The sequence below is a fragment of the Podarcis vaucheri genome (genome assembly GCF_965113315.1).
Source record: "Podarcis vaucheri genome assembly, chromosome: 2".
Lineage (NCBI taxonomy): Eukaryota > Metazoa > Chordata > Lepidosauria > Squamata > Lacertidae > Podarcis > Podarcis vaucheri.
The window spans coordinates 46040417-46062560 of NC_138760.1; the positions used below are offsets into that span (position 1 = coordinate 46040417).

Here is a 22144-nt window from a genome sequence, read left to right on the forward strand (position 1 = left end):
GAAGACTATCGTGGAATAAATAGTAGCCTCTTTCCCTTCTACATTCATTACAGCTTGAATTTATTTATTTAAAGCATTCTGCACCACACTTCATAAGATCAGGTTCCACAGTGGAGTACAATATAGAATATTTAAAACAAAATCTAGTACAATAAAATGCTAACAGTACAATCCTGACCTCACAATACTTTTCTATGGCTGTGGGTGGGTAGGATACTGCTTAATCTCTTCTCCACCAACCTCCGCTGGTAGCCAGCAGAAAGCCCTGAAACAGAGTGAGGGTACCATGCTGGTGGCTTTGGATTGACTGGATTGCTGGACCCTTCAGCTATGCCAGCCTGCAGCTATAGGATGTGGGCAAGGCACTTGGATCAGTGCGGGAGACTACGTGGGCTCTAGATTCTTACCCCTTGTGGCTGATTAAAACAAGCAAGGAGGTGATAGCTAGCTGAGCTACGTAGGCGATTAACATCTATATGAAACCACTGAGTGGTGTTATCCAGAGATTCAGAGTATGTTGTCATCAATAAGCAGATGACCTGCAGTTCCATATCTCCTTCACATCTGCTGTATCAATGTCTGGCTGTAGTAACAGACTAGACGAAAGCTAATAAACTGAAGCTCAATCCAGGCACAGTTAGTGGGAGGTTCCCTAGACCAGAGGGGTGGAGTTCAACCTGTTCTAGAAGGAGTTGTGCTCCCCCTAAATAAGCAGGTGTGCAGTTTGGGGGTAGTTCTAGATCCACAAGTAGCACGAAGTGCCCTCTATCAGCCTTGGCTGATGTAAACAGATGGTATCTTGGCAAATGCATGTGGCCCCAACCTTACAATTTCTGATATAATAGGGGATACTACTAAGGGCATTTACTTACAGGAAAGGAGAAGTTGGTGGAAGGGAGGGTAATCAGAAACTCTCCCATGACTGTTTTGTAAATCCTCCCCTCCTCCAGTTCATTTTCAGATGTGGTGAGAAAGAAAGAAAATCCAAACCACCTGAAAATTACCTGTAGGGTATTAGCAGCCCCTTATGCTAATATTATGAAGGAAAAGCAGGGCTAAGAGCTGTATGTGTTTCACTCCTAACTTCTGATTTGACTCTCAGACTCCAGTCTTGAACCAATAACAAACTGTGGGTATGGATAGCTATTGCCATCACAACTTGCTTATGAGCAGAGTGATCTCATTGGCTGCTGCTAAAGACAGAATGCTGAGTTTGATAGACCTTGGTCTGATCCACCAAGGCAAACCTTATGTTCTTACTCTCTCTTTTTTTTTTTTTTTTTTTGCTGAGTTGAGGATTATTGATAAAAGAACCAAGACATCAATCAATATGTTTGTGGGCCTTGCTTTGACCAAGTGGCTCTTGTTTCTTGGAACAGTAGCTCAAGGTCATAATCTGAATGAACTAGATATTTCTGACTGAAAGATCAGCCACATTCTGTCCATCATTTGGAATATAACTTTAGAAAAACTGAACTAGTCCACTGTTTGCTTTAATTTGCTTTTGCTTTTTCCTTATCTAAGAGAAGCACTTGGGGTCAGGGCAAAGGCAGAGCTACCAATCCCAAAGCTCTCTCTCCTTCTCCACTCTGTTTCTCCGATATTTTTCTGGGAAATGTGCCTTTTTCCTGGTTCGCTAGATTTGAGATCTTTTCTCATCATAATTCAACCTCTTGAACCTCTTATTTGCTGAACCATTAGCTAGAGACCAGTTACTTATTTTGTGTTTATGGGCCCAGCTCTAACGCAGGTTTTATTTTTTATTACATTTATATTTCTTCTTTCCTCTGAGAAGCTTGAGGTGGCAAACACTTCCCAAATTTATAATAATAAATAGCAATCATCTAACAATCCCTTGAGGTATGTTAGGTTGAGAGTAAGTGACCAGCCCAAGATTATCCAGTGAGCTACATAGGTGAGTCAGGATTTGAACCCTGGTCACCCAGGTCCTAGTTCAACATACTAACCCAGGGTGGCCCAACTTCTCATACTATGTGGGTCACAACAGTACTTTGACATGGAACCCCTAGGCTGCACACTGTCTTGTCATGGGGGGAGTGACACACACACAACCCTCCTGCCTTCCCAAAGATGGCTAAGTGAGGTGCTAGGATTTAGGAAGGGGGCCCAAGGCTCTGGCTGTGTCCTAGAGCCCTCCCACTTCATTCCCCAAGCTGGGAAAGTGCTAACATGGCTTTGGGAAGGAGCAGGAGGACTCTAGGACCCTGTCTGAGCCTTCACATCTCCTTCCCAGAGCCCAATGGCCTCACTTACATGGCTTTGGTGCAGCAGTGTGAGGGCGGGGGGGGGGCAATCACATGTTGCTAATGGCCACCAAAAATGCTCTTGAGGGATGCATGTTTGACCAGTATGTTCCAACCACATCATCACACTACCTACATGCAATTAAGATTGCAACCTTATACATACTTATGGCATGCCACATTGGACACAGTGGGACTTTTTTAAAAAAAGCATACATAGGATTGTGCTGCATGAGATGTGTTTCAGTTGCATTCTAGCTCATTGGGAGCTAGAATGAACCTCTCTGAACCCATTTTGGGGTTTGGGCTCAGACTTGGGATGCCTCCTTGCTCAGTAGCTTAATTTGCATTAGCAGTTTGAAAGCCCCTCAGATTTATTTATTTTTAAGTGGATCGTGATGGCAATTGTAGCTATGGAGTTTGGAATTTGGATCATACTTTTCCAGTATCACTCATTTTAACCATTTATTTGTTTGGGATTTGCTGACAGCTGCAAGGCTTCTTCTGCAAGGCCTTGGGAAGCAACTGCTAATGGTGGGCATTGCTGGGCTGTGTAGACCAGGACTCCACATTCTCTTATAATAGAGCTTCAGAAAGTTGATGCTGAGAACTTCTCGTTCCAGGTGCATCACATAACACACTCAAAACTCTCAGCTCTCAATAATAAAAATGTCACTAAATTCTGACAGAGAGGATTTTGGTTCCTTGCAGAACCACAGAGTTTACCTTGCCCTCTTGACAGCCCTTCAAGTATAACCATACTCCCCACTCCAATCTTTTCTTTTCCAGGCTAAACGTACCCAGTTTGTTCAGGATTTCCTCACAAGACTTGCTTTCCAGATCCCTGACCATCTTGAGAGGGATGTTTGTTACCAGTTGGTTTATAATGCATGCAACATATACTTAAAAAGTTAGAACTCGACAGTTAAATTTAACACAGTAGCGAAGGGTGAGTGATTACAGGTCAGGACGGAGTACTGCTGTTGCATACCAGATTCATGCTTCACCGTTACTCCCTGCCCACAGCCTCCCATGAAGGAAGATATCAGAGATATGCAAAACCCACCCAGCCCTCTTCAGAAATTTCACCCATTCATCAAAATTGTTTTAACTTCCCCAATCATACCTGCAAAGGCTGTGAGCGAGCGGAGCAGGGCTCTTCAGAATTGCCTTGGATTTTGTTTTACACATCTGAACTAGATGCAAATGCAACCTTTAGCAGAATCCCAGGATACAAACTCACGAATTAGGTGCTTCGTAATTCTTTTTCATCACCCTATTGGGCAACAATTCTACCATGCGATGAAATAAGGTGGTAGGCAGAGGCGGTGGAATTCTGTATTGTTCCATTTCAGACTATAGTTAGGTAGCAGTGTGGTTTTTTATTATTATTAATGCTCCTGGTCCCCTGCACATTAAAAGGCTCTCTGCATGAAGCAAAACCATCAAGGAGATGGCTGTGCTAACACACTTTCCCTGATGTGCTCATTTACTACATAAAAGGATACCCTTCTCCTTTGCCGTCCTCTTCTGTGGGGAGCATTCAGAAATACGAGCTCTCACCTGCAGAACGAACTGACCCAATGCAGAATACTATCACTTTGGTTTTGCTGCAGTCGTTTTCACACATTCACTGGATGTGGGGAGGGCAGAATTGCATTCACTGCCTCCACTGCATGCTAGACTATCAAATGTGAATGAGTGGTATAGGTTCTGTCTGCATAACCAAGAGGGGGGGGGGGGAATAATAAAATAGAGAGAGAGAGAAAGAGAGAGAGAGAGAGAGAGAGAGAAGATCCTCAGTCCAGCATACAAAGCTATGCCTGCACATTGCTACCCACCCGGCTCTGCTCAGACGTTTCGCTGCATGCATAGAGAGTCTGTCCTTCCACAGGTTCAGTGAAGTGCTGGCTGTTGTGAGAGCAGGTGTGCATGGTTTGTAGGTGGTTAAACGGGGGGGGGGAGACCACGGGTGGCAAATGGGTATCTTTCCCCACTCGTTCGGAACATGATTGAAGATGAAGTGGGAGGAGTCTCATACCTGCTCCTGAGATTGAGCGGGAAAGTGCAGCGTCTTCATTCACCTGGCTTGCCAAGGTGTGCTCGGCTCCTGCATGCGGCACAGACGCCTCTGTTTCCACAAAACAGACTCCCCACAGCCACGCCCCGAAGGTCCAGGCCACAGAGCAGCGCCCAGGACCTCACAGGGCACCTTCTTGGGGCCCTTTAGACCAGCCCTCCCTCTCCCCGCCCCCCTCTTTCAGCTCCGTGATAAACCCATCCCGATATAACTTGTGGACACGCGCTCCCTGCCCGCCTCCCCCCCAGCCCCGCTTCGCCTTACTACCATTCAGTTAAGGAAGGTGGCTCCGGCGAGCAGGGGGGGGGGGTTACGCCGGCCTTTTGCCCGCCTCAGGGCGCTGAGGGGAAGAGGGGGGGAAAGGAGCTGCTCTCGCCAGTCCTGCAGAGGGTGGCCTCTGTGTGAAGAGAGCCCGAGAGCGGGGCAGGGCAGGGGTCTTTGGGCCTCGCTCCCCCCCCCCCACCCCGAAAGGCGGGCTCTGTCCTGAGCCCCCCCCAAGCTCCCTCGGCCATCGGCCCCTGGCGCCGCGGGGCTGCGACTCCTTCGCAGGGGGCCGGGACTGGGCGGGCCTAGAGAGGGAGGCAGGCGGGAGAGGCGGCGGCTCCTCGCGCAGCCTCTAGCTGTCCCCGCCCGCTCGACAGCAGCAGCTCCTCTCGAGCCCGTGCGAGCAGCGGCGGCGCAGGCAGCTCCGGCCAGCGCTCGGCGACGAGGATGCCCAGCCCGGCATCTCCGCAGTGCTCCCGCTCCGCCCCGGCATGGTGAGTGAGTGAGGGAAGGCAGGCAGGCAGGCAGGGGTGCGCGCAGGGTCGGCGGGCAAGGGCGAGGGGAAAAGAGAGGAGGGGACGGAAGGGGGCCGGCCAGGGCTGCGTTCCGCGCTGCCTGCCAGCCCAAGGGTCGCTGCTGCTGCTGCTGCTGGTGGTAGTGGTGCTTCTTCTCGCCAGAGACGGTGCCAAGGGAATTCCCTGCCCGGTGAGCTTCTGGGAGCTGTTGCTGCCCCACTCTCCGCTTCGGCACTATTCTGTCCGGGCACAGCAGCCACACCTGCCTGCCCTCCTCTTCTTCCGTGGGACCCATGGCAGCTTGTGCGGGAGGTTTTCCTTCCACACCGAAGGCGACCCTCTGCCTGGATCTCTTAACTCCCTGGCCTCTTGGAGTAGGCCCCCTTGAAGGGGCAGCTGCTGCAGCACCCCCTGGCACGTCGACCCCCCCCTTTCCCTTGCTCATTTTCTCCTGGGCCAGGTAGCCTCTGATGTCCTCTTCTCTCTTACAGCCCATCACAGGAGGAGCTGTGATCAGGTCGGGACTTTCCGAGTAAGAAGAGCCCATTCTTGCTCTGAAGCAGCCAAGTCGTGCCTCTTGCTTTTTGCCGGGATGAAGAGGCATCTCCAGAGACAGAGGATGGATCTGGGATGCTGCCAGTGAAGCGCCACCAAGGAGCGCCTGATTCCTACCCCTGTTCACCATCCATGGGGTGGCAGAGCCGAGATCCTTGATTGGGCTGGGCAGAGCCCTCTGCCTCCCAACCTTTGCTCCTCCGGCTCACCATGGGGTGGAGGCATCTCCTGTTGCTCCTGCCTCTTGCCCTGTACGCCTTGGCGCTGCTGCTAACCACACAGGCAGCTGGGCCCCTACGGACACCCAAGGGCAACCGGACACAGGGGGCAGCAGCCCCCCGACGACCTTACAAGCCGGCCAAGGAGCAACAGAACCAGACGCTAGCCAGCACACCACCATCTCCTGTGGCAGCTGGTAGTGGGGGAAACCGTGGGCGCAGTCCAGCAAGGGTGCCCTCCAACGTCAGCGCAGGCAGCTCTGTGCCAGCATATGAGACATGCATGGGCTACTACGATGTGAGCGGGCAGTGGGACAAGGAGTTTGAGTGCAACAATTCCCAGAAGGATTTCCGCTACTGTTGCGGCACCTGCTATTACCGCTTTTGCTGCAACAAGCGCTCTGAGAAGCTGAATCAGGATAGGTGCCGGAATCAGGGCCCGCGCCCCAACACAGATCTAATGACCCCTGCCACCAGTAACGATGGAGCTGGAGGTATACCCAATGGGTATGACCCAAATGAGGACAACACGAATGCCACCGTCTACATTTCATGTGGTGCCATTGCCTTTGTTGTCATTGCAGGCATTTTTGCCAAGGTGGCCTATGACAAAGCACGACAGCCACCGCAGGAGATGAACATCCACAGGTGAGAACAGGGTGTGGATTCTGTACCTATTTACCTCCCCCACGACCTATGCAATGAAAATGCATTAGTGAGAGTGAAGTATGAGCACTCAGTAATGACGGCATCGTACAGCATGGGAAGAATCCCCCTTTCTCACAGAAACACAGCTACTTCCCTCACCTTAGGTGATTAACAGTGGCCCAACTTTTTTCTCCTTATAAATGGGTTGGCTGTATTCCTTGATCTTCCATAGATCTCTGCTGTCCTGCAGGGAATGGAAGAAATAGTTCTCTTTAGGGCACTTGAGCCAGTCCTTTCACCTGCTGTACAGCATAGTTCCTTCTGTGTCCCAAGGAGCTAAGTACAGATGTAAAACTACTTTATGGAAGAGATTGCCCCATATCCAGGCACTATATAGATCCCAAAAGAAATTGCTTTACAGCCAAGTAAGAGTAAGGAGTGAAGAGAGAGAGAGAGCCAATCTTTCTTCCCAGGACAATTGCTTCCTTTGCACAGAATCTTCTTGCCTCCATATGGAGAACCATATATAGAGTCTTGCATGTTATACCATACATTCATATTTCTTCCCTTTTGTATTCTTGCTTAGTGAACAAAAAAATAATAATATACCAGGGACAGGATATGCTATTGGGAAGTAGGTTTTCATTTCCAATTCTGGAAAAGGAGCTGGCTTAAAACACACACACACTTCTCTGCTCCTTTAGTTTAACACTGGGTTAATAAAACAGACATAATGAACAGAAGTTAATTGGTACTGTAAGTGCAAATGTTTAAAATGGGTCTTCTAGTAAGAAGACTCTTTAAAATGGATTCTGAACTAGTTACACTGAGATCTGTATGTGGAGAGGGAGTTATGTTTTTAAAACTACTTACTCAAACTCGGATTACAGAGAGCTACAAAGGAAAATGTATGCATCATCACTTATAACAACTGTGGTGGAATTTACTCTGCAAAGAAATAAGTGTTTTCTTTAGGCTAGCTAGGCTGGGGAGGAGAAACAGAGAATCTTCTTATCTGAGATTCAGCTAATCTATATCTAGCTGCAGTTGGGGGAGCACCTTCTAAATGGATGGTGTAGGTGTCTCAATTCTACAGCAATTGTGAGCATTATTTTATAGGCCAATTACCGTAACCACCTGGCAAGTCTTACTTCGTAGGCTTTGAATCTAAGACCTTTAAATTTACTTCTTCAAAATCCAAAGACCTTTAAATGTGCTAACTGCAACAATCTTGATAAGGTCCTGAAATTAACAGGTGTTTAACCTTTTGTAATCTACCCCCATCTCTGACGTGTCCTTCAAATCCTCCATTTCTTCCAACCTTGTATGTTGTATCTACCTTTCGGCCATTTAGATTATTAACTTGCATTATCTCCACAGCAAAGCACAGACTTACATAATACCAAGCAGGCCTTAAGTAAGGAAATAGCTGCCCATGGTCAACAATGCTGAATGTTTTAAAAGCACAAATGAGGGAACCCCCTCCTTTCACATTTCAGCAATGCAGCTAAATATTAACTCTACATGAATGCACTATTTTCTATGTGGCTTTTGTTTCATATTAAAACAGGTTTCACCATCTTTTCACCCTCTTCAGACACCTCTTCAGATAAACACAAAACATGGACAGGGATTTTCCTTGCACCCATCCTAGTTTGTCTGTTCAGCACTGGACAGTTCCCTTTATATTGGTTAAGCTGTACAAGCAGCTCACTGGCCTTCTGTTTTACATCTTGCATGGGTTCCATCTGTTCTCCCCAAACTTAAACAACTGTTGCTGTCTACTATAACTATTCCTCTTGTTCCTCTTTCCTTCCTCCCCTTTGCCACCTGCTCATCCTTCATCACTCAACAGCCCACCCAACCCTTAGTATCTTGGCACCAATACATCTTCACTCCCTGGGTTCTCTGATCCCAGTGTTCCCCCTGGTACTTCCTTGTGGCTAGCATTCTGTGTGCCCAGTTACTTCTTGTTTGTATGCTCAAAAGCTAGAGAAAAGGGAAAGTTTTCCTTCTCCCACGCTAACTGCAACAGGACTCACCTTACTGTGTCTGTTACCAAGCTACTCTTGTCACATACCCCATGATATTTTGGGAAGGAGACCCATCACTCTGCATTTTGATAGATTTGTTTTTATATTGATTAAATTCGATTATAGTTTAAATACTTTAAAGCTATTATCTTTTATATGTTTTTAGCTTTATTTATTTTATCTCTGTTGTTTTGATTTCTGTAAGCCACCTTGAGTCCCAGTATTGATAAAAGGCAAGATATAAATAGATACAGTAGTAATAATAATACTAATAGTAACCTTGTGTTCCTCCCTCATTAGCTGCAATCATAAGCAACTATTCCAACTCCTTCTATTTTTCAGCACTTCTGGGGTATTATAAAGTAACACCTGAATGCCAAAAATGACACACAGTGGGTTTTTTCAAAACGAGAAGGGTAGGGAGTGTTGCGTAGCAGGAATACATTTCAAATGTGTAAAGTCAAATGTGTGCCCTTCATTTTACCTCTGTGAATGGCCACCACCTCTCTCCAACTGATATCCACCATTGAGGTAGGACCCCAGAACCATGCCAAATTATTAAAGTTTGGGCATATGTGCCTCACAAATGTAAGCATGTAAAATGATATATATTGAGATATATTTTAAAAATATGCAACAAGAACAGTCTTCCTAACAGAGAGAAAAAGCTGTCATTGCACAACTATCATTCATTTAAGTCATCAGTTAAAGACTGTTTTGTCAAAATACTTGACCACAGTTTTTAAAGTGAGAGACAAGTGTCCTTTCCCTAGTTGCATGGAATACCAGCATGCCTATAGGTAAATTCCCAAGACAGCCCCCATCCCTGCAAAGGCTCCATTTATAGTCTTTTTTTCTGACCTATAAGACCTAAAAACAATTTCCTTTAATCTCTCTCTCTTCCCTACTATCTAATATGCAGTGAAGGGCAACTAACTCATCAGTTGGTACAAGTTATCACAGCTACACATACACCACACACTGAATCCGAACCTTCCTGACAAACCTCAGATACAACTGCAATCTTGAGGTTTCTGTTCTGAAGGGTTATGCCAGGACAGAGTTTGAATCTAGAACACCTTTGGCTCTTAGTCAATACGTTATGGTTGCTCATACTTATGCCACACACCCCAAAATTGACACAGTCAGAAAATGGGGGTCAAAAATGATTTTTATTGCAGTTTGGATAGAGTCCTGGTGGCTATCAGAAGCTGAGTGTGTGCATCTTTGGCGTATAATACTGAAAGAGGCTCTTGTTTGTTTCAATGGCTGTTCTGCTGAAGCCAGCATGTCTCAGTGAACAAATGACATCTCTGATGAATTTGGAAACCTAGCACATGTTCCTCTTTCCCACATGTTCCTTTTGCTACATATAATGCCAGGGGGTTGGAGACCTCCCATTAAAATCATAGGGAGCCCTGTCAGCCCTGTCTAAACACCTCTTGTCATTTCTATTCCTTTGAAGTTCCTATTTGCTTTTTTAAAAGATGAATTCTAAATTGTGAAATGAATCACCTGTATGGAGATGAAGGGCATGAAAGAATGAATGACAGAGTGAGCGTGGGGGGGGGGGGAATGACTTCAAATATCTTTGAAAAGAGTTGATTGACTTTTATTATTAGAATATAGTAGATGACAAAAGATTATGCCTTTCAGAGACGTTTAACCTAAATTTGATCAACAGTGGCACAATGGTTTAAATATTGTGAAGCACTGATCCAGCTTTCTGGATGGGGTGGGGAATCTCTTCTAGCTCAAGGGCCACATTCCCTGTGGGCCACATGTCTGTGATGGGCAGGGCTAGAAGTGGGAAGAGCAGTGGATTTGACTCTTACCTTCATACAGATGTTCCCCTATATTCCATCCAGAGTCTTTGTGCATGTACATACAGACATCTATTTATTCATGCTACATCCAGACCAGCAAAAGGCACTGTTACAGTTCAGAGATACACGGCATCCGGCAAAAGCACATGAAGAGGACACAGAGTAAGGTCAGGGGAGGGCATGGCCTTACGGCATTCCCGAGAGAGAGAGAGAGAGAGAGAGAGAGAGAGAGAAAGAGAGAGAGGCCTAGATGGCCACATATCTGAGGTTCCCCACTAGGGGCTGCATGGCCTGTTGTTTGTCTCCGTTTTAAAGGTGACAAAACCACACCTGTCAAGGCATGTCAACTCTTGATACCATGACTAGTATGCTCCTGTTTCCCACAGTTATGCACAGGTCTTGGGTCTCTAGAGATGACTAAGAGGAAAAGTTGGGGGATAGGAACAGGAATGTTGCATCTGTTCTTATGAGCTCTGATGGAATGTTGGTGATGCAGATGGAACAGGGAGGACAGTAATGGTTGGTTGTATTCCAAACTGGGTTGGGGACTAGGCAGTCGTCCAGCAATTGCAAGCACCTTTTCAGATTCAAGTGTGTGATGAATGCAATACTTGCTGCAAATAGCACAATGGTTTAACTTAAAACTGTTTTCTTAAAAAAGGCGGGGTGGGGAGCTCATTATATGCCCAATGCTGTTTCTATGGATTTTAGTGGGAAGGATATCAAGCCCTAAATTGCAATGGATTTCACTTAGTTTAGAATTTGATAGAGGGCATGTAGGTACTGCGACAATTCTTATTTAGTTCTTTGAGGAAGCAGCATTAGCTCAGTGAGAGGAACTTCCAGATGGATACCAGGCCTTTTAGTTTCTTATGACACAATTGCAATCTCATCTGTGCGTGAAGAATTGCCACTGCTGGTGGGTCTTGTGAAGAGTGCATTTCACAACTAGAAAGAAAAACTTGTTTTTGTCATTTTCTTTCTCAAAAAGCAACACTATCCATGTTCTTGGAGGGTGGCATTGCCCAATGAACATTCAAGATGATTTTAAAAAATAGTTATAAGTGAGATTAGTTGGCATAAGTCTATGTGCATATATTTCTTACTATATCCAGGAAGGGTTCCAAACTATGGTGAGTGAGGGAACATAATGTGGCTCAAGTGTTGGGCAAAGCATGGATTGTAGTTTTGATTTGCCTAGAGCAAAACAAAGAACTTCTAAACAATACTAAAATTTATTTATAAAGGCACAATTTCAAGCATATTAAAAGAAACATAAAATAGCATCCTGAGCATTTTACCAATTTCATCTACATTTTAAAAAAAAATATTTGGGGCTCCTATGTTAATTGCATAAACATATTTACCTTTTTCATTCAGTCAGATTGGATGCAAAATATATGGGGAGAAATCATGTTCATATTGTCATAACAGGTGGGACTCTACAGTTTTTTCTCTTTTCCCGGGGCATCTGTTCACAGAATCATAGAATTGTAGAGTTGGAAGGAACCCTTTGGGTCATCTACGCCAACTCCCTTCAATGCAAGAATCACAACTAAAGAATCCCTGACAAATAGCCATCTGACCCTGTTTAAAAACTACCACCACCTCCTGAGGTAGTCCCTTCCACTGTCAAACAGCTTTTACTGTCAGAATCCTAATTGTTAGTCAGAATCTCCTTTAGTCAGAATCCTTTATGGTTACTTGCTTAACCATATTCATACATTTTATTTAACTTACTTCTGACTACACAGGTACCGTATTTTTCGCTCTATAACACGCACCCGACCATAACACGCACGTAGTTTTTAGAGAAGGAAAATCCGTAGGCATGCCACCCGTAGGCATTTCCTCCATAACACGCACAGACATTTCCCCTTACTTTCTAGGAGGAAAAAAGTGAGTGTTATGGTGCAAAAAATACGGTACTTATGGCAAGGTGAATTTTAGAAGTCTTTTCATGCTTGTTGTTTGGTGAGCACAGATCATGCAACCATGAAGGTTTCCTTTTAGCCTTCATGTTCTGCAATTCCGAACACTGCTGTTAGACTTTCCCCAGAGCTTCCCCCTCCATAAAATGATCTGGATTCTAAACTAATTCTGCTACTGAGGCATATAACCCAGAAATAGCTGTGCAATGATCTTGCCCAAGTAAAGAAGAGATTTGTATTTGTTGCCTCTGCCATTTCTGCCTCTCTCGCACATGTTAGTTTAAATAGTGGGACTTCAGCCTTGAGTGGATTATTGTAAACAGAGTTGGTCTGCCTCCGAATCAACGAGTGTGTATGTGTATACCAAAAAAGTGCTCTAAATCAGGCCCTATATATGTTTAAGTCTGCACCCGAAACACACAAAACACCCCAAAACTCTTAAGTGCATACTTTGATCTCACCATAGTCCAGTGATACTTGGTGGATATTTCAGGGTATGCTGCATATTTCTGATGTGGCTATGGATGGAACACTGCACACATTATCTGTCTTCCTCCTATCTAATTAATTTCCCTGAAATGTGGCAGCTTTATATTTTGCTGTCTCCGAAGTTAGGTTTTCATCTTCTAGTACTTACCAATGTTGCTTCCTTTTCTCCTGCTTCTGTTAAATTCATATTGAAGCACTTGTTCATGTTGGCAGATGCATCTGGGATTCCTCCAAAGCACGAATTCTTCTGTGCCATGAGCTTTTGCTCACATTTGCATTAGCTTGGGCTAGTGCAAATCCATAGGTCATTTTTATATTAGATGTGCACTGCTGCACAACAGACCCTGGTGATTTTGCATTTAACTGCAACATCCCTATTTTCACTCTCAGGAACAGTGTTGGCAGCTGGCTGCCTCACATCACTCAGCATTCCTAACTGGGCATGCATTGTATTGTTGGATCAGCAGGAGCCAACACTTCAGATGTAGCTTGAGAGAACTGTAGTATTTTTCTACCCAGAAATTAAGTTTGAACTCTACCTTTTTGCCACATAACAATCAAACTCGCCTGTAAGTGTGTTACTCCTCTAAGCCATGCCTTATGATTTTTAGCCCCTGTAAGTCATATGCTGATTTATTGTTAGCCATGATTTGGATATGTGTGGCAGAGGAGATGTTGGTAATTTACTGGCTGCTGCAATTACCTTTATCATCAATTGTAACTAGAGATTTAGGGGGGGGAAACAGAAGTCCTTTGGCCATGTAGAAACACCAACATACTTTTATTTCAGGAATGTGACCCTGGCCTCCTAAACATGTACTGCCCACAGCCATCACACTCAGCTGAGATAATTTTAGTTGCCAGCTGTGTTTTCATTTCTGTTGCTAGAGTTTGGTTGTGTAATGTTGTTGTGGACCTCTGAATTAGAGTTGCATTTCTGCAATGGTCTGTGTACATCTCTCCGCAGCATCCCTTACTTGAGACTCTAGTTACAGTCAGGATCCAGGAACAAGAGATACTACAACAGAAATGCTACTAATTTTGTTGAGCCTGCATTTTTTTTTGGGGTCAGCCTTGATTTTCCCCCATCAAATTATTCTTCCCTGTCATGCACAAGCACCTACATACAAAACGTAATGGCATCTAACCATTAGTGAGGTGCATTTCAATGGATTTCTATTAATTTCCTGCCTCTATATAGTGCACCAGGCTAATAACATTACAAGCTGGAATTCATTCAGAGCTTTTCGAAGCTTTGCTAATTAGGAGAAAACCTGTCAGTGCCAATGGGGCTGTATTGGTGTTTTAAAGAAAACTCTGGCTCCGTCCATCGCTTAAGCTTTGCTGAGGTCTACACAGTCACAGGAATGTTCCTCTCTCACACACTGACTGAATTTTATAGTATAAGTTAATGTTCCATAGCCCTTTCCAGTTTCCTAGCCAAAAGCTGCTATTTCTACACAGGAACACCATTGACACATGATGCAGAGTGCGTGTCTTTTGTACCCAAGAATTTCATGTAGAAAATGTAATTAAAAACCAAAAACCAAAACAGTCAAATGTTTGGAGTGAGCAATGCTTGATGTCAACTGGCCATACTTGCATCTCCACTAGAAAGGTACCTGCTCTTTCACATGAGGTTCCCCTCGGTATCATGATTCAGTCTAAACAAACAAATAAACTAAAAAATCATCCCACTAGCACCTTAGAGACCAACTAAGTTTGTTATTGGTATGAGCTTCCGTGTGCATGCACACTTCTTCAGATATGCTTCAGTCTGTTTGTCTTCTTTACTAACCCCTTTTCAAAGTGACAGTGGCTCTTCATTGTGCACGCTTATTATGATACATGGATGTGATTAATCTCAGTACTTGAACCTGCAGCCCACTCACTCGGCACGTACATTGTGAACCACCAACGTATGCCCTTCTCAACAGCCATAAGCAGGATACAATAGTACACAGACAGATTCACAAACAGACACATGCACGCAGAGCTCTAAAGCCTGAAACACGCATCATTCAGTTACTTTTTATTTTTATTTTCATAAATGACATTTTATAACATGTGCTTCCAAATCCTCTCTAGGAAACTCTCTGTAATGCATAGATGTGCCTATATGTTTGGGTTCTGGAGGGGAAATGGAAGAGATGGGCAGGGAAGTGGGGCATTGAACTGAATGTCTGCTTCCTGTGAAGTGTGGTGTAACATACATTCAGGAACCTAGGAAGTTTTCAGTACTGTGCTGTTAAAACCGATGAGTATATAAACCAGGCCAGAATCAATTTGACAAACGGGCTGCCTGCTTGGGTAGCATTTTGAACTTTCCATGACACTCGGGCAGCCTGAAGATGGGTACCAGACTGACCGATGAATGGCAGATAGTTCAGCAAAATCCTGACAGCCTGTTCCTCATCCCCCCTCCCTCTGTGTCCCACGGGAGATGCATCCTTTCAGGTGAGCTGCCCGGTTGTCTGCATGAATAAGCTCTGACAGCCTCTTGCCTCTGGCCAGGCAACATAAAAAGTGAGTATAGGAAGCCACTGCTATCTCTTGGAAGGCTGTGATGGATTTCAGCAAGATCAGCACCACATAGGCCCAATTCCAGCACATAGATTTGCATGAAGGGACTCTTCCTACTCTAGGAGGGCTTGGTTTCAAATGAGGGCAATTAGAATACTTTGTCTTTGGTCCTTGGCTTTTCCTGAAGTCTTCTTCACAAATTCACACAAATAGTGTGAAGTCTTCTTCACACTATTGCTACAACCGAGCAATCTGTCATGTCAATATACGGTGTAGATTCTCCCTCAATGAAGCAGAATCTTAGTGGGGCAGTTAATGGATGCCCATGCAAACAATAGGCAGACTATGGTTATTCACAGAAACAATCCTGTTCCTCTCACAGTTACATGGCAAAGAGGAGTTGACCAGTGATAGCTACTTATTTCATGTGCATCAACGATACCCTAATGATAGTCATTGGTGCCAACTGCTGACATGTTTTGGCAATGAGCAGAAGGTGTCCTATGCACTGTCCTTATATTAATCTATGGCTTCAGTCATGGGTATGAGAGGGATGCAGTGCAAATCTTATCTCCCACCCATATCTGGGTGGCTTTCCACTGAAAGGGCTGCCACACAATAGTTAACTGTTCTGAGAAAGGTAGGAGTAGAAGAAAGATATTAGACTATGGCTTGTGAGTTTTCACTGTAAACAGCTAGTAAATGGCTACATCTGGACTCAGAAATTGCAGCAGAGTTCTGTTGTACAAAAGGTTACATCCCTCTCTGTGGGACCCTTTGGATTGCTAATAGGAAGAGATTAGCTGCCACCCTCTGTAAAGTACCCTGACTCATCGTGGGGGGGGGGGGAAACATGTACCAGAGGTGGGAGAACGGAGTGAGAGGGAAGGAGGGAGTGCTAAATAAGTAGGAGAGAGAAAAGAAACATGCTCCTATCACAATTATCAGGGTTAAAAAGGTAAAGGTAAAGGGACCCCTGACCGTTATGTCCAGTCGTGGTCGACTCTGGGGTTGCGGCACTCATCTCGCTTTATTCACTGAGGGAGCTGGCGTATAGCTTCCCGGTCATGTGGCCAGCATGACTAAGCCACTTCTGGCAAACCAGAGCAGTGCACGGAAACGCCATTTACCTTCCTGCCAGAGCGGTACCTATTTATCTACTTGCACTTTGATGTGCTTTTGAACTGCTAGATTGGCAGGAGCAGGGACCAAGCAACGGAAGCTCACCTCATCGTGGGGATTCAAACTGCCAACCTTCTGATTGGCAAGTCCTAGGCTCTGTGGTTTAATCCACAGCACCACCCGTGTCCCGTTTATCAGGGTTAGGGTATCTTAAAAAGAGAGGCATGGAGCAGTCTGGAGATACAAAAGATACCTCGTTACTGAGAAGGGGCTTATCTATGGACATTAACCTAAATTTGCAAGGTGATTAGAGGCGTTACCTGGATCAGTTAGGACACCAGGTGCTGGGGGATTAATTAGCCTCATGTACACCTGCTCATGTTTGTGTTTTGCATTGTCCAGTTGCTTACCATTATCTTTTCAAGGTCAGTGTTACCTTACCATGATCAGGTTTATACTACACCTGTTACCTCTGATTTGTCACAATGATAGGTGTACTCATTGCTCTCATCAAGCTAGATCACACAAACACATAGCCTTGGGGGCATGTACAAAGTTCCAGCTGAACTGATCTTCTCAGCAACAACAGCCCAACTTAAGTCAACATAGTTATCTTGCACCCCAGCATTAGAATTCAGCTCCTGAGGATCTCGCTCAAAATTGGATGTGTCATGATGAGCTATTATCTGAAGAGATGAATGTGCCTCTACACCAGCCTGGCTCTCCCATCTGCTCAGATAGGTGAAGCATCCTCTTAGGCAAGATTTGTTTTTCTGATCTAAGATGTATTATTGGCACAAAATGCCTTTCAGTTGTGTCATAGCTCAAGCCTGCAGCGCTTACGCAAGTAAGTAGGCTGCCTTTGGCTCCTGTTGAGATGAGGTTGGCAAGATCAAGCCCCTCATATTTGGTTCTCATTCCCACTGCTCTCTCCTGCAGTTGGGAAGCAATCAGCTGAAATGTTGCGTGTTGCGTGTGTGGTGGAATAGACGTATCCACCAAGCGTGCATGATGTCATACCAGGGAGGAGTTTGCTTCTCTTACTTAAGGTTATTGGTGGCAGGGTGTGTGTGTGTTGGAAGTTGCTCACAAACATCATTGTGATTTAATTAGAAAGCAACTAATCATCATGCGTTGTGTTTGCATTTGTGGTTCTGTCTTAATGCCAAACGATGCAAAGTGAGGAATGAAGTGGCATAGAGAGAGCATTTCTTATTGGCTGGGCTACAGAATGAGCACATGCGGTTTGATAGGTCATTCCTATGGCTCAGCAAGCCCGAACCATGGTTTTGTTCATAAATGTGGAATTCTGCTGACACAGGTGCTGTGCTCCTCAAGCTGCTTGGGACAGCCTCACTGCCTTCAGTTCAGATACCAAAACAAAATGTAGACTGCAGCTGTAGCTCCACTTGTGTAATCTAAAGTTGGACGGTGCAGCAGAAAAACGAGTATTACAGGGAAAGTATTTCAATAATCAAATGTTCTTTTCCTGAATAAGGCTCTTTACTCTCCCCCTTTACTATCTGTCACCTTTGGTTAGGCAGCTCATCTCCCCAATCATCACTTCCTTTCCTTTCCTTTTATTCCATAAACAGACTAACATACTATTATTTCAGAAGAAGGGTGCAAAAACTAGCTTTCCTCCCCTTTTTTTGCTTAGTGCTAAGTGATGTTTATCTTGTTTATAGCAGTGGTTAGTAAATTGTTCTATTTCTCCTGTAATAGTATTGCGCTTCATGTGAGAACCAGCTCCTGATGCATAGCTTTCTCAACACAGGCACAGAGAGGGAGAAAATGTGACGGTTTGGATGTCAGACCATAGGATTCTACTTTGTGGACAGACAGTAAGCAAGAGAAATGCCTTCCTTCTCAGTGATGCTATGCATTGGTATTCCCTTTGCAATAGTTATTCTTGGTGAATGCAAACAGGCTATCCAGAAAGACAATATGGGATGGAACCATACAGAATCCAAACGCTGTGATTTGCCACATGCCATTGCTGCTCTGCCTTTACCAGCTAGGATCCTCTTGCCAGTAGTTTAGATCCTCTGGTACAGCTCCTCAGTGGATCACTTCTGCAACCTAAGTTTTAGTTCTCAGCCAAGACTGAAGGCCTTATTCCCAAGAATACCATTATAATACCAACTTGATGGGAACAATGAAAGTCATAAGGAATCACCAGATTCCATAGATTTGTTGCATTCCAATGTCTATTCTGTAGCTACTGTGCACTTACTTTAGCCCATGTTCTTTTTCTTTTTTGCATCATGGCAACTGCCAATAATCTTATTTTGCTCCTCAGGTACTTCTTCATCCCATTGTTAGTCTACTTGGGAATTAGTCATGCCATACACCCAAAGACTGGGCATGCTGTGTTAAGGATTTACTCAAGCAATCAGTGAAGACATGCCCCAATCATAGTTTAGTTTTTGTCCCACAAGCCCCAATCAAAGTCAAGTGTATGGTATGATATGGTATGGTATAGTATGGTATACAGTCCGTGAAGAATGGCTGTGGTGATGATCTTGTTGTGAAGGGTAGGCATATTGCTCTTCACTCCTTCCAAAAATAAATCAGGATAAAAGAGTACTCCAGATTTGGAGAGGAGAAGTACACCATTGTTAATTAAATAGAAGACGCTCACATAAACTCCGCAAACAGTGGGGTATTGATATAGGGGGAAAGGAACCATTGCCAAGGATGATGATTGTTTTAAAGACTAGTTAAGAGCTTGTGTGCTGGAGTGGTAGAGCAAGGGAGTGCTCAGACTAAAATTGTCATCTAAAACTTCTGAAGAGACACAAATTGGCAATCATAGGGAAGCAGTGAGTTGTGTCATTGGCACTTTTTATAACACAGGCAATGCCAAACAGGTGCCTATGACTACTTTCATGAATATATTCCACACAGCAGTCACAACTGATATAGGGAAGAGATACGTCCTTGCAACAGAAAGTGAGGCTGGACTGTGCACCACCGATGGGAAACGATCATGTGTTCATTCTGTTAAAAATAGATAGTCATCTAGAAATTCTCTAAGGCTGCAATCCAATGCACACTTATGCGTGGGAAAGCCTGACTGAACACAGTGAAACTTGTTGTTGTTTAGTCGTGTCCGACTCTTCGTGACCCCATGGACCAGAGCACGCCAGGCACTCCTGTCTTCCACTGCCTCCCGCAGTTTGGTCAAACTCATGCTGGTAGCTTCAAGAACACTGTTCAACAATCTCATCCTCTGTCGTCCCCTTCTCCTTGTGCCCTGCATCTTTCCCAACATCAGGGTCTTTTCCAGGGAGTCTTCTCTTCTCATGAGGTGGCCAAAGTACTGGAGTCTCAGCTTCAGGATCTGTCCTTCCAGTGAGCACTCAGGGCTGATTTCCTTAAGAATGGATACGTTTGATCTTCTTGCAGTACATGGGACTCTCAAGAGTCTCCTCCAGCACCATAATTCAAAAGCATCAATTCTTCGGCGATCAGCCTTCTTTATGGTCCAGCTCTAACTTCCATACATCACTACGGGGAAAACCATGGCTTTAACTATATGGAAACTTACTTACTTCCATGTAAACATGCATAGGGTCAGGCTTCATGACCACATTTCTGGTACTGATGAATAATACAATCATCATCATCATCATCATCATCATCATCATTATCATTATTTATTTATACCCTGCCCAGAGTGGCTGGGTTTTCCCAGCCACTCTGGGCTGCTTCCAACAGAACACTAAAATACAATAACCTATTAAACATTAAAAGCTTCCCTAAACAGGGCTGCCTTCAGATGTCTTCTAAAAGTTTGGTAGTTATTTTTCTCTTTGACATCTGGTGGGAGGGCGTTTCACAGGGCGGGTGCCACTACCAAGAAGGCCCTCTGCCTGGTTCCCTGTAACTTGGCTTCTTGTAGTGAGGGAACCACCAGAAGGCCCTCGGCGCTGGACCTCAGTGTCCGGGCAGAACAATGGGGGCGGAGACGCTCCTTCAGGTATAATGGACCGAGGCCATTTAGGGCTTTCAAGGTCAGCACCAACACTTCGAATTGTTCTCGGAAACGTACTGGGAGCCAGTGTAGGTCTTTCAAGACCGGTGTTATATGGTCTCGGCGGCCGCTCCCAGTCACCAGTATAGCTGCCGCATTCTGGATTAGTTGTAGTTTCTGGGTCACCTTCAAATGTAGTCCCACATAGAGCGCATTGCAGTAGTCCAAGTGAGAGATAACCAGAGCATGTACCACTGGTGAAACAGTCTGCAGGCAGATAGGGTCTCAGCCTACGTACCAAATGGAGCTGATAAACAGCTGCCCTGGACACAGAATTGACCTGTGCGTCCATGGACAGCTGTGAGTCCAAAATGACTCCCAGGCTGCGCACCTGGTCCTTCAGGGGCACAGTTACCCCATTCAGGACCAGGGAGTCCTCCATACCTGCCTGCCTCCTGTCCCCCCAAAACAGTACTTCTGTCTTGTCAGGATTCAACCTCAATCTGTTAGCCACCATCCATCCTCCAACCACCTCCTGACACAGGACCTTCTCCGCCTTCATTGGTTCCGATTTGAAAGAGAGGTAGAGTTGGGTATCATCCGCATACTGATGGTTTATTGACTGTAATTCCTGCATTGTAGGGGGTTGGGCTAGATGACACCTGGGGATCCCTTCCAACTCTGTTCTTCTGATGGACCCGTCTAGTCCTCAGGGTTGTTGATTTTAAAGATCTGGTCTAAACCTGACTCGCAGTTGCCTGGCCTTGGCCCTCAATGATTCCCTAAAAGAAAAGGAAAGCAGCTTTGGGACTGGAATAGCAGGAGGAAAGGGGATACTTAGCCCTTTCCCTTCCTGCCATTTATTTGTTTCATAGGAACCCTCTTAATTATTTTTCTTCCATTAAGGAGATGATACAGCCCCCATCTTTTCCTTCACCATTTGGAAAGCAGATTGGGGGTGATGTTGAGTAGAAAAGTGGAAGGAAGTGGAAGGGTTAAGCAGTCCTTTCCCTAATCCATTCCTCTGCTCTGCTTACATCTGCCTGAGGCTGCTTTTCATTTAAAAAAACAACCACCACACAAACCACTAGGGGAAAGAGGCACACAACTACATGTCACGTGCAGTTTGGCCCTGCGCTTCTAACATCTCATGGGGATATTTCTAATTAAACCTTTCCCCTTCTGGAAAGTGTGTCTTATCAAATATGTGCACTTATAAATAAATATATGATGCAGCTCAGCATGGTGCAGGTGTGGGATGTAACTCTCAATTTGCCTTCAGGTTCTACAGCATTCATTTCAGGGTTTTTTTTAAAAAAAGAATCCTGCATTTTGGGACACAATTTGTTTTTCCCTCTGTTTGTTTCTAGCATCTATGGGAAAGTTTCACAAGAAAAAATGCTTTACATTACACTACTCTACAAAAGGTGCTGTCTGGGGCTCCTCAAGGTCCTTGGCTGTCTGTTCCTCAAGGTCCTTGGAGGATTCTGTGCCTGGTACCAGGTCAGGGCTAGGCATGACACAACCTGGGTGAGCATCTACCCCAACGCCAACATCTCTTTCCTGAGCAGCCATTGCTGCTTCAGACACCAGTAGTTTATATGTGAAGTTAAGACTTCTTTGCTCCAGGGTGCATAACTTTATACATGCTTACGTTGAATCACATTTGCCATTTTAATGCCCATTCACCCAGTTTG

The 22144-nt window shown here is 45.0% G+C and overlaps 1 protein-coding gene and 1 long non-coding RNA gene across 8 annotated transcripts in view; one reads left to right on the forward strand and one right to left on the reverse strand.

Moving 5' to 3' along the window:
• Window positions 1-2470: 2470 nt before the first annotated feature.
• Window positions 2471-4804, reverse strand: LOC309527254. The gene is made up of 2 exons (XR_014217155.1): window positions 4306-4804; window positions 2471-3981 (listed from the first exon to the last, which is right to left on the reverse strand). It is a non-coding gene; the product is annotated as an uncharacterized lncRNA (long non-coding RNA).
• A 183-nt stretch (window positions 4805-4987) lies between these two features.
• SHISA6 (shisa family member 6) overlaps window positions 4988-22144 on the forward strand; it is a 261331-nt gene continuing 244174 nt past the window's right edge. For 5 of the 7 annotated variants that reach the window (XM_082213843.1, XM_082213844.1, XM_082213847.1 and 2 more), the window contains exons 1-2: window positions 4988-5102; window positions 5615-6544. In XM_082213843.1, coding sequence (XP_082069969.1) covers window positions 5889-6544 — 656 coding nt within the window. In that variant the 5' untranslated portion in view covers window positions 4988-5102; window positions 5615-5888. The remainder of the gene's footprint in view (window positions 5103-5614; window positions 6545-22144) is intronic. The other 2 variants (XM_082213846.1, XM_082213848.1) reach the window with 1 other exon arrangement.